General features: G+C 54.3%; 3 protein-coding genes across 6 annotated transcripts in view; 2 read left to right on the top strand and 1 right to left on the bottom strand.

The window, feature by feature from the left end:
- The window catches only part of DGCR2 (DiGeorge syndrome critical region gene 2), a 158,991-nt gene extending 150,937 nt beyond the window's left edge, over positions 1-8,054 (bottom strand). For 2 of the 4 annotated variants that reach the window (XM_064272581.1, XM_064272583.1), the window contains exon 1: positions 7,749-8,053. In XM_064272581.1, coding sequence (XP_064128651.1) covers positions 7,749-7,827 — 79 coding nt within the window. In that variant the 5' untranslated portion in view covers positions 7,828-8,053. Of the gene's footprint in view, positions 1-7,748 lie in introns of all 4 variants that reach the window. The other 2 variants (XM_064272584.1, XM_003422284.4) reach the window with 2 other exon arrangements.
- A 448-nt stretch (positions 8,055-8,502) lies between these two features.
- On the top strand, positions 8,503-13,886 carry TSSK1B (testis specific serine kinase 1B). Its single transcript, XM_023541443.2, has one exon. It carries the CDS (start codon positions 10,709-10,711, stop codon positions 11,807-11,809), a length of 1,101 nt encoding a protein of 366 aa, XP_023397211.1. The 5' UTR covers positions 8,503-10,708; the 3' UTR covers positions 11,810-13,886.
- A 2,721-nt stretch (positions 13,887-16,607) lies between these two features.
- On the top strand, positions 16,608-17,819 carry TSSK2 (testis specific serine kinase 2). The gene has a single exon (XM_064272580.1). The coding sequence runs from the start codon at positions 16,733-16,735 to the stop codon at positions 17,810-17,812; it is 1,080 nt and encodes a 359-aa protein (XP_064128650.1). The 5' UTR covers positions 16,608-16,732; the 3' UTR covers positions 17,813-17,819.
- The last annotated feature ends 115 nt before the right edge of the window (positions 17,820-17,934 follow it).

Below are 17,934 nucleotides of genomic sequence, written 5' to 3'. Positions count from 1 at the left end.
CTGGTGGCATGGTGGTTAAGCGCTGCAGCTGCTAACAAAAGGGTTGGAAATTCAAATCTGCCATGCACTCCTTGGCAACTCTGTGGGAGCAGTTCTACTCTGTCCTGTAGGGTCGCTATGACTCGACGGCAATGGGTTCGGTTTTGGTTTTGGTAGGACACTGGGATCCGGCCCTAGCACCACGTTACTCAGGCCAGTGTGCTCCTTTCTCTGCACACCTTCAATAGGGGACAGAGACCACTGGCAATAACAGAAATAACTAACACACAAAACAGACAGCACCCCTGCTAAGTGGGCCCCTGAGGGGAAAGGGTTACCTTCTGTTCTCAGGTAAGAGGGTGAAGAGCTTGGACCTGACACTGTGTCTCAGCAATGAAGCCCAATTAATGCTGCTGTTAACTGGAGGCCTAGACAGTCAAGAAGGGGCTCGAATCAGTCTCAGAGATGGACAGCACCTAAACAACCAGAGACCATGGGGAAGGCCTACAGGCCAACGGGCCCAGCCTGAGCAAGTGCAGCAAAGCAGGAAGGGTGCCGTGCATGCTCTGAGAAATACTGCTCCACTCTGGCTGGAGCCCGGGGAATACGAAGGGCCCAGCAGGAGATGAGACCAAAAGGTACAGAAGGACCGGTAACAGTGGGCTTCACAAGATGAGCTATGGCCCTGGGAATGGATACTGTGAACAATGGAGAAGAGTTTCTCAGTATATCAGTCAGCACCAGGAGACAAAATGGACCTGGTAAGGATGGAACCAGAAGGGAAGGACAAAGCACTACCAAACATTTGTAAGAATCCACATGAAATCATTCTGGAATCCACTGTGAATGGATTACCAAACCCCCTGCCTGCCCTGATTATTCTGAATGTTGTTTGCCATTTTCATAAGATCCAAGGGCCACTCCCAGCCTTCCCCAGCACCCCCTGCAGCAGCACCATCAGCCATATGCTGCCTGTAAGCTCCCAAGCCCTCCTGGAAGGATGTATGGAGAGATCCGCTTTGAAAGAGGCCCCACAGATCTGTCACAAGACAAACCACAGATCTCAGCTTCCAGGTTGCAGTGAGGCCCCAACTTAGCTGTGACACCTACTCAGCCTCTCTGAGGCTCCATTCCCTCATCTGTAAAATGTGGAGGTGATAATTCTTGCCCTTCCCTGCCCTCCTAACTTTCTGGGTGGTCACAGAACCCAAATGAAAAACCAATAAAAGTGTGGACATTATGCTGAGTGAAATCAGTCAGTTGCAAAAGGACAAATACTGTATGAGACCACTACTACAAGAACTCAAGAAACAGTTTAAACAGAGAAGAAAATATTCTTTGATGGTTATGAGAGGGGGGAGGGAGGGAGGGTGGGAGAAGGGTATTCACTAATTAAATAGTAGATAAGAACTACTTTAGGTGATGGGAAAGATAACACACAATACAGGCGAGGTCAGCACAACTGAACTAAATCAAAAGCAAAGCAGTTTCCTGAATAAACTGAATGCTTCAAAGGCCAGCGTAGCAGGGGCAGGGGTCTGGGGACCATGGTTTCAGGAGATATCTAAGTCAGCTGGCATAATAAAGTCTATTAAGAAAACATTCTCCACCCCACCTTGAAGAGAGGCGTCTGGGGTCTTAAACGCTAGTAAGCGGCCATCTGAGATGCATCAATTACTCTCAACTCTTCTGGATCAAAGGAGAATGAAGAACACCAAGGACACAAGGTAATTAACAGCCCAAGAGACAGAACGGGCCACATAAACCAGAGACTACATCAGCCTGAGACCAGAAGAACTAGATGGTGCCTGGCTACAACCGATGACTGCCCTGACAGGGAACACAACAGAGAACCCCTGAGGGAGCAGGAGAGCAGTGGGATTAAAAAAAAAAAAAAATTTTTTTTCCAGACCCCAAATTCTTATAAAAAGACCAGACTTAATGGTCTGACCGAGACTCGATGGACCCCGGTGGTCATGGCCCCCAGACCTTCTGTTGCCCCAGGACAGGAGCCATTCCCCAAACCAGCTCTTCAGACAGGGATTGGACTGGACAATGGGTTGGAGTGGGATGCTGGTGAGGAGGAGTGAGCTTCGTGAGACTATGCTGGCATCTCCTCCCTGGAGGGGAGATGAGAGGGTAGAGGGGGTTAGAAGCTGGCGAAATGGACATGAAAAGAGAGAGTGGAGGGAGGGAGCAGACTGTCTCGTTAGGGGGAGAGTAAATGGGAGTACGGGGGAGAGCAATTGGAAGTACGTAGCAAGGTGTATGTAAGTTTTTGTGTGAGAGACTTGATTTGATTTATAAACTTTCACTTAAAGCACAATAAAAATTTTTTTGAAAAATCCAGTGGGGGGGTGGGTGGGGGAAGTGTGCCTGGCCATCACAGTTTCACCAATCCCATCACTTTGAAGAGGCAGGTGCTCCAAAAGGGACATCAACTGGGTTCTGACTGGACAGGGCAAGAGGGGCGTAGCCAGTATGGGCAGAGCTTGGCCCTGTCACTATGTCTCAGAAGCAACTCCCAATCGATGCTGCAGAGCCTCGCCAGCATTCTCTGGTGGGCAACAGTCAGGGTTGGAGTGGGCAGGACACCAGCATCTGAACTTCCAGCTGCCAGAGCTCAGAGACCGTCTAGCCAGTGATTCTCATACATGAGGGCCCAGGGTTCAAACAGGGAGACTCTCAGGGTTCACAGAAAATTGAAAGGAATGGAAGTTTTATTAGTAAAAATTAAAGGAAGGCCTAAAACTATTATATTAAAATAAGACATGAGTTTAAAACCATAGAGAAACAAATATTTGGAGACACTCATTTACTCTAGGTCCTGCCTCAAGCTGGCAGCAGCAGAACTGGAACAGGAACCCAGGCTCTGGGCACCAGGTGCTAGGCTCTGTCATCAAAACCCCGACTCCAAAGCCACTGTGGCTGAGCAGGTATCACGTCAGAAACAAGAGTTGCCCCGACAAGGACGCTCTGCCTTCTGATACAGGGCACACAACCTCCCTCCAGGGCTGGATCCAAACCTACCAATTCTGACCCATCTCCTCTTTGACAAGCCAGAAGGCAGAGGTGCTTTTAGACAGTATAACATCTCCCTGGTGGCTGGCCAGACAAAGTCCCAAGGGGACCACGAGGGGGCAAACACACCTAACTGGGAGATGTGGCCTGCAGAGCTAAGACATATTCAACACAAAGACACTCCCGCTGTGGTTTAAAAATATGTCCACAAATTCTTTGATAAACCCGTTGCCGTCCAGATTCCGACTCAGAGCAACCCTACAGGACACAGTAGAACTGCCCCATAGGTTTCCTAGGCTATAATCTTTACGGAAGCAGACTGCCACATCTTTCTCCCAGAGTGGTTTGCAGGTTCAAACCGCTGACCTTCTGGTTAGTAGCCGAGCACTTAATCACTGCGCCACCAGCGCTCCTCAAATTCTTTGATGTTCCTCCCTAAATACCAATAGCTCCTCCCCTCCCCCCTTTACTGTAGCCACCAAACCCATTTCCAAATAGCCCCCAGGGCAGGTGGGGAATCACTGAGCTGGAGTCACACCCCACCCCTATGTCACTGCTCCACACCAGAGGGGGAGAGACATTTGACTGCAGAATCTGGGAGCTGGATCTGAGCGAGATCCACCTGCCCCACACTCTGCAGACGACAGCCAACAGCCTGCAGACGACAGCCAACGGGGAAAAGTGGCTGACCAGCTCTGCTTCTGTCTGTGGATATTGGGGAAGGCTCCTAACACAGGGTGGCACGGCAGTCATTCTCAGATCCGTGAGGGGGCAATCCGGCTGATGCTGGAAAATGCCACACCAGGACAAAATGACAGACAATATCCACACTTTTGTATTTCTCGCTCACAAATAACAAGCACTTTCTAAATCCAATCGATGACATCCCCATCACCTGTTACCTCTATCCTCAACTGTCCAACCAGGACAGTTTCTTCTTAGGCAGGATGTTTAGGGGAGAAGGCCCCGCTTAATTAAGTTATAGTTATCCTAGAAGAGAATGAGGCCCTAAGAAAAGAAATCTGCTGCCTTGAGTACTGTGCCATTTTAAGATTTATCTGTACAGAATCGAACTGACAAGAGCAACTCGAAAGATTAGATAGGAACCTTAGGAAGCAGGGAGTTAGCGTTAATAGGGGGAGGAATAACTCGGAAAAGGAGGTTAAGAATGGTTGCACAGCTCAAAAAATGTAATCAATGTCACTGAGTTGTACATGTAGAAATTGTTGAAATGGTGTACGTTCTGCTGTGTATATTCTCAACAACAACAAAAAATGGATCTGACCCTAGAAGATGACAGAAGAGAAGAGAGGTAGACTCACCAAGCATTTCTATTAAGTCACTGACACCTTCAAGAAAAGCACAGCAAGACCAGACTTAATGGTCTGACTGAGACTAGAGGGACCCCAGTGGTCATAGTCCCGAGACCTTCTGTTAGCCCAAGACAGGAACCATTCATTTCCAAAGCCAACTCTTCAGACAGGGATTGGGCTGGACAATGGGATAGAAAATGATACTGGTGAAGAATGAGCTTCTTGGATGAAGTAGACACGTGAGACTATGTTGGCATCTCCTATCTGGAGGGGAGATGAGAGGGCAGACTGGATCAGAAGCTAGCCAAGTGGACATGAAAAGAGACAGTGATGGGAAGGAGTATGCTGTCTTATTAGGGGGAGAGCAATTAGGAGTATACAGCAAAGTGTATATAAATTTTTGTATCAGAGACTGACTTCATTTGTAAACTTTCAATGAAAGCACAATAGAAAAGAAAAGAAAAGCACAGCAACCTGCAAGCAGTCTATATTTTATGGTGAGGGGAATAAGACCAGGGCAAAAGAGGGTGGGGCAGAAGTAGAGTAACAGCTATACCGCATGTGATGTAATATCTACCAGCAGTTTCATCCAACGCTCATACCACATTTTAATCAGAGGCATGATGTGGTATTTGGACGAGAAGGCCAGCTGACCTCAAGAGAAACAACAGCCATAGCAAAATCAGATTTCTGAGTGCACATTTTGTGTGCACTCAAGTGCACAGGCAGTATTCAAGTGGTTAAAATACATTTTTATTAATTTATTTTATTTGTATTTACAGACAACATGATTCCAGAGATTCCACAAGAAAGCAACTGGACGTAATAGAATTCAGCAAAGTAGCAGGGTACAAGATCAACACAAAAATAAGCCGGGTTCTCTTACGCTAGCAAGAAACTCCAAAATCAAGAAAAAAATACCATTTACAATAACCCTGAAATGATAAAATACCTAGGAATAAACATAACCAGGAATGTAAGGGATCTACACAACGAAAACTATAAAATACCACTGCAAGAAACTAAAAGCGACAGAAGAACATTCCATGCTCATGGATTGGAAGACTTAACATAGTGAAAATGTCAACACAACTCACACTCAAGTATGGTTGTAAGCCAAGACCCCTGATAAAAAGAATCCAGGCTATGACCAGAAAAGCATTTCCATCCCCTAGCACCAGCACGGCGGACCCTGCCTGGCACTCTGAGGAAGGACACAGGGTAAGCATGTGAAGGGACACACACAGCACACAAGAGAAACATCTGACCAGAGGGAGACCCACCCTCACTGCCAACTGGAGCCAGGGTTTTCCAGGGCCATTCAAGATACCCCCAGGGGCTCCTGCAAAGTTCTGATTTGGAGGGACATGGAATTAAAGGGTTACTATGCTCCCCCACCAGAACTACTCCCCCCAACTCAGACCTAAGTGTGAGGTCTCCCAGGAAGTCTGCTTCCCCAAGTACAAATGGCTGGTCCCTGCTTGACCGGCCTCAGAGCTCCCATACTAGTGGGGCTTACCACACAGTAGTGAAAATGTTGATTTACACCTGGTCTCTGCTTCCACACCCAACCAGAAACCAAACCTGTTGCAGTCCAGTTGATTCTGACTCATAGCGACCCCATAGAACAGAGTAGAACCGCTCCATAGGGTTTCCACGGAGCGCCTGGTGGATTTACACTGCTGACTTTTTGGTTAGCAGCCATAGCTCTTAACCACTATGCCACAGGTTTCCGCTTCCACACCAGGTACTCCTATATGGAGCAGTTGTTTTCTCTTCTCCATCGTTTGAGTATTCCTAACGCTGGGCATGCAGCGAGCACTAACAGATACCTTCTAAATTGCTGCTGGCTGGCTGACAATTCTGTGGACAGAATGGTAAGGCAAAAGCAGCCTGGGACATTGGTCACCAGTACCAGTCAGGCAGGAGATGCTAGACCTGGAATCAGTGGACCCCAAAAAAGACAGGTACCTTTACCTCTCAAGCCCAGTGACCCAATCTGCAAACCTGGGGCCTGATTACTGGGACCCAAGACATGACGACCTTCACTTCTCCACAGGTTTATACATGCAGTGAGCAATTAATCACAAGAACCCATACAGCCCATATCGTAACCTCCCTCCACAGGTGCCTCTGTCCTGGCTTCCGTTCCCCCCAAGACACACTCACAACCAGTCATCTCGCCACCCAGAAAGCAGTGAGCAACCAGCTCTACTAGTGGAACAAGAAAAGGATCACTGAAGACTCTGGGTTGAGCATGGGCCCATGGCCTTGGCTACCATGTAGACACTGGGGAGGAGGCAGAGCATTCCATGCAAATGGCAAAGACAAAAAGCCCAGAGGTGCAGGAGTGGCAAAAACCCTTCCCCCTCCCCCCCCCCCCCACGGCTCTACACACTAGAAGATGGTGGACACTTATGCCTTCAAGGGCCCCTTCCTCCATGGAAATAGTAAGAACTATACTTTTTGGTATAAAGATGAATGTGTTAGTACATATATTCAAAAAATTTTGTTCGACCAAAAATTAGTTTTTTCCTTCTGACTCAAAACGTTTTTGAGGGCCTCTAAAGCATTGTGGTTCCCAAGCTAGCACTGTGTCTCCTAGATCACTTAGTCCTGCATGTGCGGGATTTGTGTGATTGTCTTAGAACAGTTCAAGAAGGAGGGGTACATCAGGAACAGGAGAGAAAATTTATCAGGAGCCTTCTGATTCTCCACCACAGACTCATAAAAACACAAGCTCCAGAGAAGTTCCAGAAACATTTAATCATTCGTGGCATAAACTGAGCACACCTAAATGCCTGGCACTGTTCGCGCTCTGGCGACACAGCAGCAATGCAGTCCCCAGAAGCTTGCTTCCTGCACAGGATGCTTCAAGGACTCCTAGTACTTCCTCTGGGCCCGTCTCTGAGCCGAGTACTTCTCAAGCGCAACACCTGAGTGACAATAAGGACACAGCTACCGCTTTATAGCCGAGGAGTTCCTAGGACTGAGACGCCGGCATGAAGCCACTGCCGGGCGGAAGCATATGAAACCAGGTGCCTCCACGAGCTGCGCTCTCGCCCCCACCCCCAAGCCTGACACCAGACGCTGGACCCGCAAGGAGGGCATGCTTAAGAGTTGCAGCTCCTCGTCTAAAGGACTCCCAGGCCCCAGAAGTAAAGTCGAGTCATGCAAATCATTCTCGCTTTCATCAATCTCAAAGCACGCAGCTCTCAATAAACGTGGATCCGAAGGGAACATCCCCCGAGAACAAATTTCCACGATGTATAAGGCGTCTGGACCCAGGTAAAACTCACAGCTCGGTACCAGGAGTGGGGCGCGTGGCTGCCCGAGACCCAGGCCTCGGCCGGCCCCTTCCCGTTGGAAGGAGATCCCGGGAAGACCCTGGCCGCGCCGCCGCACCCCCCACACCGCCCCCACCGCGCCGCGCACCTGGCCGCAGCGGCTCGGTGACGGTGAGCACGAGCAGGAAAAGCAGGAGGAAGGCACCGCTGTCTGCCTTGGGCACCATTTATCCTCCGTTCATTGTCCCCGGGGCGGCCGCGTGACCCCGCGGGGAGGCCGGACTGGGCCGGGCTGAGGGGCTGGGCGCCAGGGACGGACGCGGAAAGGCAGCGTGAGAGGGCTCCGCTGGGCTGAGGCTGCGCTAGGCCGCCAGCTCGTGGGCACACTAGTTCTTAGCCTCTGGCTCCGACTCCAACTCCGGCTCCACACAAGATGGCGGCCGTCCTGTTCGGCGCCGCGCTGCGCCGCCCCGCCTCGCCTCCCGCCGCGACGCCGGCGTGGGCCAATGGACACAGGGGCGGGGCGGGGACCGCGTTCCCAACCGCTTGAGGACCATTGGCTCAGGGGGCGGGGCCTGGGTGGAGGGCGGAGCCTGAGCGGCAGTGGCTCGGCAGGAGGGGCCTAAGGGAAAGACGGTGGGGGCGGGGACTAAGGGGCGTGCCCGAACGGAAGGGGCAGGACTACAGGGAGAGTAGCATACTATTAGCGAAGCAGACAGGTGGGACTCGGGGGCGGGACCTGAGCTGCAGAGCCTCCCAAGAGCTTCCGGTCCCAAGGCACAGGGGAGGGGCAGCGAGAGCAGGACCACAATGACGGGCACAGAAAGGGGCGGGACACAGAGGGGTGGGGCCGCGGGGTCTGTGGGCAAAGGACACGGTGGCCCGCGGGCGTGTCCACCAGGCAGAGCGTGAAGGGAAAGGGGCGGGACGCGGAGGGAGTCACGAGGGCGGTGGATGAACCGGGACCCTGGGACGGGAAGATCTTCGCACCTTGCACACCTGCAGGTCCAGTCAGCAGCCCAAGGGTGCGCCCTAAACCAAAAAATCCGTTACCATCAGGTCGATTCTGATAGCGACCCTAAAGAACAGAGTTGAACTGCCCCATAGAGTTTCCAAAGCTGTAATCTATATGCAAGCAGACTGCATCATTCTCCCGTGGAACAGCTCTAACAGACTTTTATTAGCAAGGGAGCACTTAACCACTGCGCCACCAGGGCTCCTTGGGTATGCCCTAGAGTGGTCGTTCTAAGTCCAAACCGCTACAGAGGGAGGAGGCAAGCTGGAGGGCCTGGGCTATCGTTAAGGAGGTTGAGGGTTGGGTGAGGAGGGTAAACCCTGACAGGCAAGTGCGGCTTCACAGCCACACACAACTCAAAATGTTGCAAACAGATGAGGAAATAGCCTAAAAGAATTGAATCAAAACAAGAAAAGTTACCAGATCCTAAAGACACTAGTGCAAAGCTGGCCTCTGGAGAAAGGGTCCTGCTACCACAAACCAAATCTGCATGGAGGAAAGCCCCGTGTCTTGAGCAGCTGCTGGGACAGGGATGACAGCTGAATGGCTCTGGAAACAGTGCTCCTAGTGCAGGTCTCACACCTGTCATCAGTAACAAGGTGAATGTGGAAGGGCAGCTGCAGATGGGGGTGTCCTCAGCAAGACCACCAGCCATGTGTGAAAGGCCTGCCAGAGGGTGTCAGTGCTGGGGAAGAAGGGTTGCTGAGAAAGGGGGAAGGGCCAAGGTTGGTGGGGACCTGGCACACCCCAGCCCAGCAGACTTCCACCCCACTGCCCAGAAGCAGCCCTCCCATGCCCCTTACACAGTTGGGGGCAGCTGAGAGAGGGGTGCCCATTCAACCTGGGTGGGTAAGGCCACAGTCGAACACCACGTGAGGCCTGGAGCATGCGGTGGACAAAGGACCTATCCCAGCAGAGGGGCCCCACTGCCCAAGGAAACAATGTCCCCTGCCCAGTGCTGCCCTTGTTGTTTGTACCTTCAAAGTACATACCCAGGAGCAGCTGCTGGCACCCAGAGCAGGATCCAGTCCCAGCCTTCTGACCCGGCCTGCTCTAGGAGCCCAGCCAGGGAAATGGGCTGGGCAGGGCCTGCAAGGGGCCTGAAAAGCCAGGAGCAGAAGTTCCCATCAGTTGTCCCCCACAGAGCCACTGCCAGAGAAGCAGGCCCACAGAGCTTCAGACGAGGAACAAGCAGCACAGGAAGGTGGAAAGTCCAGCCACAAAATTCAGGGAGAGAGCAATCCTGGCTTCTTCCTACAGCAGCAGCTACTGCTGGGCCTCCTGATTCACCTCCACACTCTATACCCTGCTGGGAGGCTGCCTGTGTGGGCCGGCCACGTGGGATCCCCAGCAGGAAGGTGGAGGCAAAAGAGGTCAAGGAACTGCTCCCCCTTTGTCCCCCCCTTTCTTCCTCTGGGGACACTGCAGGCTGGCTTTTTCCCTCCCTCTACTGAAGATCACTGCCTCTTTCCAGGTAGCCCAGGTTCCAGTGATCATTCCCTCCCTCCTTCCATGTGGGCCAGGGGTCATTACTAGCCTCAGGGTACTGCACTCTGCCCCCACCTTTGTAAATAGTCCCATTATTAAGCCTCCTCAGATGATCTTAATCTGAATATGTCTTCAATTTCCTGCTGGGACCATGACTGATACAGCCCTGGGATTCCTGGAATGCCCCAATTTGCAATCATCAGCCCCATCGGTTCACAAGCAGTCCTGGCTCTGGGCCAGGGAAGCATGGGCACACCCATGAATCCCCATAGCCCCTACCTCCAATCCCAGGCTGGCATGAGACCACTCTCTGCAGGCTTTTGGTCCACTCCAGCACACTGCCCGGCCTTCTAGGGTTCCAAGGCCAAGCAGCACAGGCCAGAGCCTCATTCCCCCAGGGCACTCCTCCTTTGTGACTTCACCCACTGAAGTCACCTGGGAGACAATGCTGAAAGTTCCAACCCAGTCTTGGCCTCTAGGAGGCAGAGACAGGGCTGGGCCAGCCCAGAGGACTCTCTGTCCACAGTGTAAATGAGGATACTGCTGGCCCATGTCCCGCAGGGATGTAGAGGGCAGCCCCAGAGGCACTGGGCGCTCCCGGCACCATGGATGACGCCGCCGTCCTCAAACGACGAGGCTATATCATGGGGATAAATTTGGGAGAGGGCTCATATGCAAAAGTCAAGTCTGCTTTCTCCGAGCGCCTGAAGTTCAATGTGGCGGTCAAGATCATCGACCGCAAGAAAGCCCCCACAGACTTCTTGGAGAAATTCCTTCCCCGGGAAATTGAGATTCTGGCCATGCTAAACCACCGCTCCATTGTCAAGACCTACGAGATCTTCGAGACTTCTGATGGCAAGGTCTACATCATCATGGAGCTCGGGGTCCAGGGCGACCTCCTTGAGTTCATCAAAACCCGGGGAGCCCTGCACGAGGATGATGCACGCAAGAAGTTCCGCCAGCTCTCCTCAGCCATCAAATACTGCCATGACCTGGATGTTGTCCACCGAGACCTCAAGTGCGAGAACCTTCTCCTAGACAAGGACTTCAACATCAAGCTGTCTGACTTTGGCTTCTCCAAACGCTGCCTGAGGGACGACAGTGGCCGACTCACGTTGAGCAAGACCTTCTGTGGGTCCGCGGCATATGCAGCCCCCGAGGTGCTACAGGGCATCCCCTACCAGCCCAAGGTGTATGACATCTGGAGCCTGGGCGTGATCCTCTACATCATGGTCTGCGGCTCCATGCCCTACGATGACTCCAACATTAAGAAGATGCTGCGCATCCAGAAGGAGCACCGTGTCAACTTCCCCCGCTCCAAGCACCTGACAGGTGAGTGCAAGGACCTCATCTACCGAATGCTTCAGCCGGACGTCAACCGGAGGCTGCACATCGACGAGATCCTCAGCCATTGCTGGGTGCAGCCCAAGGCACGGGGCCTGTCCTCCGCGGCCATCAATAAGGAGGGGGAGAGTTCCCGGAGCACCGAGTCCCCATGGACCCCTGATCCCATTTCTGACAAAAAGTCTCCCACCAAGCTGGAGCCACGGGAAGAGGCTGGGCCCAAGACAAGTCCTGAGGAAGAGTCAGTGGAAGTGTCAAGGCAGTCGGAGACCCTGGGCTTCAATGGTGAGCGTGTGGCCAGTGAGCCTGAGGAGGGGGCTCCCCAGCCCCCACAGCAGCCTTCAGAGACGCACAGCCAGTAAGCCTCTCGGCCCAGGGCGCCAGCAGGGAAAGAAGCAGAGCTCACGGCGTCCAGTCCGAGCTCAGAAGAAACCAAGGGACAAGCCAGAAAATGAGCACAGTCCCTGATGAGCCACTATTTTCATTAGCTTTTCCTCCCTTCGTCTGCATTCCATAACCCACATGGCTAAAGAAGCAATAAATTACAGACTATATTAGTGCTGATCCGTAGGTGAATGTCTTTACTCAGCTAAATGCGGTCGCCCAGGGAGAGGAGCCTGGGCTGTCCCTGGCTTCCTACTCTAGGTTCGGGAAAATACATGCCAATGTGTCCAGCCCAGACTGTGATCTCAGGCCCAGGCTGCACAAGTCAGGTGGGGGCGGGAGGTCTGGAGGAGCAACTCCCAGAGCAGAGAGCTGAGAAGAAGATGATGCTTCCAGAGAGAGGCCCCGAGTGAAGAGTGTAGTACTGGGCAGGAGGGGACTGGATGGTGGATCCCCAGGAAGTGGCTTCCTATGCCAGGGACCTCTCAAGTTGAGAGTGCTGGCTCTGCTTGCAGTTGTGGCTAACGGTCTGGGCAGCCCCACAAGGCTGCCAATGGGGGAGGAGACATTGCTGAGGGTAGCTGCTCCAGCCCCTCGGCCCCTTTTTAGTCCTCCAACCTGCCAGGCAGCTCATGTTTTCTGATCTGTCACCATGCCATCCCACCAGCCCAGAAGGAGGGATGCTGCTCCGAGATGTGTCCCTCAGTCACTATGTGGCCCTGACTACACCTCATTCCCCTCCAGGCCCCAATCTGTCCACAGGGGTGATGCCTCCCTGCCAGAGGTGGCAAGCAATACTGGCAAGGAGAGGAAAGGACCAGCATCCTTACCAAAGCAGCCTGGCACCTGCTGGCAGGGAAAGGGGCCCCCGGCGGCCACAGAGGGAATGGCCTGCACGTAGCACTGTGGCTGCAGTCCCACGCATCCTCACCTAGCCTGCCGTGCCCCTCTTCTAACTCTGTACCACACTCCAGACCACCTCTTCTGGACCTGTGGCTCTTGGCTGTCTCCTGAGGACAAGAGCCTTCACACAACTCTCCCGAATCTGCCATCCCCTATCTGCATCCCTATTTTGGGCAGACCGCAACCCAGGGGGCTGGGAAAAGAGGTAGGTCCACTCTGGGCCTGCCCTCTGCACCTGCCATATCCAGTCCACCTCTCTGCCTAGCCCCTCCCTCTCCCCACAGCCCCCTAGTCTCTTCCCACAGCAACTAGAGCCCACCTCCATCATCCTGCTCTCATTGCCCATGAAGGAGCCCAACGGCTAGCCCTGGAGGTCCTCAAAGGTCTAACCTCCTGCTGTTTCCCCTCCCTCCTCTGCTGGCCTCCCAGCCCATCCCTCACCCCCACCCCGCCGTCGTCACACTGCGCACTGGTCTGGGCAGACATGCCCAGGCTGTGCTCAGGGGCAGAGACCCCGCCCTTTCTCATACCCTCCCGGTCTAACTCCTGCCCATCTCACCAGGATCCACAAGGCCTTCTGGGAGTCCCCAGAGGTACTTGGACACACGCATCCCAGGGCACAAGCACAAACCAGGCCCCAGGTAATACTGGAGGAGTCAGAGCCAGCCCAGACCATGCTACTCACCTCGTGGTCAAGCACACTGCACAGGTGGCAGCGGGGGTGGGGGCCTTCTGGAGGCCAACTTGGGGAAGTCCTGAGGAGGAGCTCATGAATGTCCTCCCTCTGTCACATCCGTGCAGTTCAGCCAAGAGGCAAGCCTGGGTGGGAGGGGCCGTGGGAAAGAGCACTCGTGTACCTCCTCGGCAACCAAATCCATGAGGTGGGCATCCAATGGCTGCCTTCACGGTGAGAAGACAGCTCGGGGGGCAGGTGGCCTGCCTGAAGTCACAAGCCTGGGGTGGGGCCTGTGACCAGCTCAACCCAGGGGCTCCACCCTCATCACCCCAGCCCCACGAGGCTGCCAGTGGGGGAAGGTCATTGCTGAGGGCAGGTGCTCCAGCCTCTCAGCCCCTTTTCAGCCCTGCAGCTTGCCAGGCAGCTTGTGTTTTCTGATCTGTCACCGTGCCGTTCTCCCAGCCAGCACCCAGCTCTCAACAATGCCGAGCTGTCCCACTAGCCCAGGAGAAGAGGGGGTTAGACCCCTTCAGTGACCCCCAAAGACCCTCAACATGGCCCTCCATGGCCTGTCCGAGCTCCCATCAGCCCCTGCACACTCTTGCCACACTGCTTCCTCAGAACTTCAGCTGCCCCCCACCCTTCATTTGATGAATTTCCCTGACAGTAGTCTTCTCCAGCCTCCCTAAGTCCAGTCCCGAAGCTCTACGTCCTCACAGCACCATGGGCATCTGCCACAGAACAGCCACCATTGTCAATTCACACTTGGTGTGATAATGAGCCATGCAAATCTCCTTCCGCACCTCTGGGCTCCCTGAAGGCCAGGGCCTGCCTCTAGTTTATCAGCATCCCCAGCACCTAGAACAGACTCTCAAGTATTTGTAGAACGAATAAGTACATGGGTACCCACTTTATAGAGGAAACAAGCTCAGGGAAGTGGCTTTCGTGGTGTCAAAGGACCCAGGTCTGTAGGTCTCCAACCCAGAGGACTTTAGCACTAGGAATAACCCTGGAGGGCCCCAGGTCCAATCTCAGCCCCTCAAACACACACACCTGAGTCCCCACCCTGCCTGGAAGGCTCAAGGATGAGGAGGCTCCCTCCTCCCAGAGCTCCCTGCTCCATGCCCACAGCTCCCTTGGTGATGCTGATCCTGGGCAGAGTCAAAGTGCAAGGGATGGAACTCACAAGAAAGGGAGGAGTCAGTGTGCTCAGCCAAGAAGGCAGACACACAGAAGGACTCCCCGGAGCATTTAGGAGCACTGGAGGGATGGGGAGTAAACTCCTGTGCCACATGCTCCCGGATCCAGCCTGCAAATCCACACAGTCAGCCCCTTCTGAGTCCTGCAGGAGTGAAGTTCTGGTAGTTTTAGCCGAAGGGGGTGCCCAGGAGAAAGGAAATGTACTGAGCTACAACTATTAACAATGGATGCTCTTGAGAAAGAGTGGGCCCAGGGGAGAAGGGCTCAACAGGGACAGGGGGCTGTAAGCAGGGGATCACCACTCTGCTCCCACCTGACATCTCACCAGGATCCACAAGGCCTTCTGGAAGTCCCCAGCAGGACCTGGACACACGCATCTCAGGGCCCAAGCCCAAGCCAGGCCCCAGGTAATACTGGAGGAGTCAGAGCCAGCCCAGACCATGCTACTCACCTCGCGGTCTGCCCTGCCCCTGGAGCTCTTCCACACTAACCTCTGGACAGAAAGCTCCTGGTCAGGTCACCAGACAGGTCCACACGGCCATACTTCTGGCCAAGATAACATCGGCTGGCACCCCTGCCTCTTGTCAACCCAGAAGAAGCTCCTCCACGTCCCTGCTCCAATGTCACTTCCTCTTGGGAACCTTTCCTGGCCAGCCACCTAGAAGCAGGAACACTGAGCACACGGCAGGCCTGCCTGGGCACCTCAGCCACAGCTGCCAGACAGAGCTCCTGAGCCAAGGAGAGCAAGTGCTCCAGACGTGTGGGCTCAGGGTGCTCCTGACAGACGAGAAGCAAACATCGGAGCTTCCAAAGGACTTAAGGAGACACATAAGGATGGTGCAAAGCAAAAGCCCATGCACGTATCCTGAGCAAGCACCTGGGTGAGGAGCGGGGCCTGATGCATGGTGAGGAGTCCAGCAGGCAAAAATACTCCCACTCTTCATGAAGGTCCCAAGTGACAGAGTTCAGGCCCCCCTCCTCACCCAGGTGCTTGCTCTTAACAGTCAATGGTTGGGGTGCCACCCCGCCACACACACACCCAAGGCCTGCCAGAGGCCCCACCCACTCACTGACCCAGGCAGCCCCATTCAGCCTCGTCACCTCTTACCTGGTTAAAGGCACTGGCCTCTAAACATACCCTAAAGCCCACTATCTACGCTCGCTGCCAATGACCGTCTTAAAATGCGACTTGGGTCACGGCCCCTTCCGTCCTGTGCCGTGCAACAGCTGCCTGTCACCCAGGACAAAAGCCCTCCACAAACTGGCCACAACTCACCTTCTCTTCCACTTCCCACACAGCCATCAGGATGCCCTACCTCCTCCTCTGGCTGGCCAAAGCCTTTCCCTTCCTCAGGCTGGCCCCACTCCTTGAAACACAGGTCTGTCTGCCCTGGGCTACAGTACACACAGCTGGCCATTGCAGCATCCCTGCGCCCTGCCCACCCTGCCACCCACTCACACACTCCTGCTCACTGGAGCAGTGACTCCCTCTACCTACCTCCCAACCCCAAAGAGCTGCAGCTCCTGTTCCCAAACATGGAGCTGCTCCTAGCCACCAGGCTAGATGTCGCCACCTGGCTGGGCCAGGACAGTCCCTCCCAGTCGTCACTGGCTTTAGAGACATACTTTAGAGACAATTTTCTTCACCCCCACAAGAAAGCTACAGAAAACCACCCCTACTGGAACCAGGACCAATGCAGGTTCAGCCCCCACAACCAGGGGTGTGAACTAGGCCCCGGCCACCCCCCTTCAGGCCTGACGCTGAAGGCATTCCTTGTATTGCCCACCCTGGCAGGAAAGGCACAGCAAAGGAGGTGAAGGGAGGGTCACCACAGTCCTGGGTGCCAACTTCCTCCCCACAGGTAGGCAGCGGGCGCTCTTGCCAGGCCGACCTGGCTTTGCATTCTAGGGGCCCATTCACCCCACCTTAGTCCCCACTCCCAGCAGCCTGGCTTTATGACTTCATTTGCTGAAGTCACCCAGGGACAATGCTGAGCATTCCACCCTCCAACTCCAAGCCCAGCCCACTCAAGCACTCCCCACAGTGTAAATGAGGACAATGTCTGCTGGCCCACGTGGGGAGGGGATGTAGAGGGCAGCGGCACCGGCCGCTCCTGGCACCATGGACGATGCCGCAGTCCTAAGGAAGAAGGGTTACATCGTGGGCATCAATCTGGGCAAAGGCTCCTATGCAAAAGTCAAATCTGCCTACTCCGAGCGCCTCAAGTTCAATGTGGCAGTCAAGATCATTGACCGCAAGAAAACACCCACTGACTTTGTGGAGAGATTCCTTCCTCGGGAGATGGACATCCTGGCAACCGTCAACCACCGCTCCATCATCAAAACCTACGAGATCTTCGAGACTTCCGATGGGAGGATCTACATCGTCATGGAGCTTGGCGTCCAGGGCGACCTCCTGGAGTTCATCAAGTGCCGGGGAGCCCTGCATGAGGATGTGGCACGCAAGATGTTCCGCCAGCTCTCTTCGGCTGTCAAGTACTGCCATGACCTGGATGTTGTCCACCGAGACCTTAAGTGCGAGAACCTTCTCCTCGACAAGGACTTCAACATCAAGCTGTCTGACTTCGGCTTCTCCAAACGCTGCCTGCGGGACAGCAGCGGGCGCATCCTCCTCAGCAAGACCTTCTGTGGGTCTGCGGCATATGCAGCCCCCGAGGTGCTACAGGGCATCCCCTACCAGCCCAAGGTGTATGACATCTGGAGCCTGGGTGTGATCCTCTACATCATGGTCTGCGGCTCCATGCCCTACGATGACTCTGACATAAAGAAGATGCTGCGCATCCAGAAGGAGCACCGCGTGGACTTCCCCCGCTCCAAGCACCTGACGAATGAGTGCAAGGACCTCATCTACCGCATCCTGCAGCCAGACGTCAACCGACGGCTGCACATTGATGAGATCCTCAGCCATGCTTGGCTGCAGCCCCCCAAGCCCAAAGCCATGTCTTCCAGTTCCTTGAAAAGGGAGGGTGAGGGCAAGTACCGGACTGAGTGCAAACTGGACACCCGGCCAGGCTCGCGGCCTGACCACCGGCCCGACCACAAGCTGGGGGCCAAAACCCAGCACCGGCTGCTGGTGGTGCCTGAGAACGAGGACAGCAGGATGGAGGACCGGCTGGCCGAGGCCTCCAGGGGCAAAGACCATCACCCTTCTGGAGCCGAGGTGGGGAAAGCAAGCACCTAGCAGTAGTGAGGGCCCCGGGTGGCTGGTGAGTGGTTGGCACTCACGTAAACTAAGTAGCCAGCTAGGAGCTGAAGAAGGCACAGGTGCAAGGAACAAGTAAAATCCGTCAATTAAACCACTAT

The sequence above is a fragment of the Loxodonta africana genome, chromosome 19 (genome assembly GCF_030014295.1).
Source record: "Loxodonta africana isolate mLoxAfr1 chromosome 19, mLoxAfr1.hap2, whole genome shotgun sequence".
Taxonomy (NCBI): Eukaryota; Metazoa; Chordata; class Mammalia; order Proboscidea; family Elephantidae; genus Loxodonta; species Loxodonta africana.
This window is presented reverse-complemented; position numbering and strand designations above follow the sequence as displayed.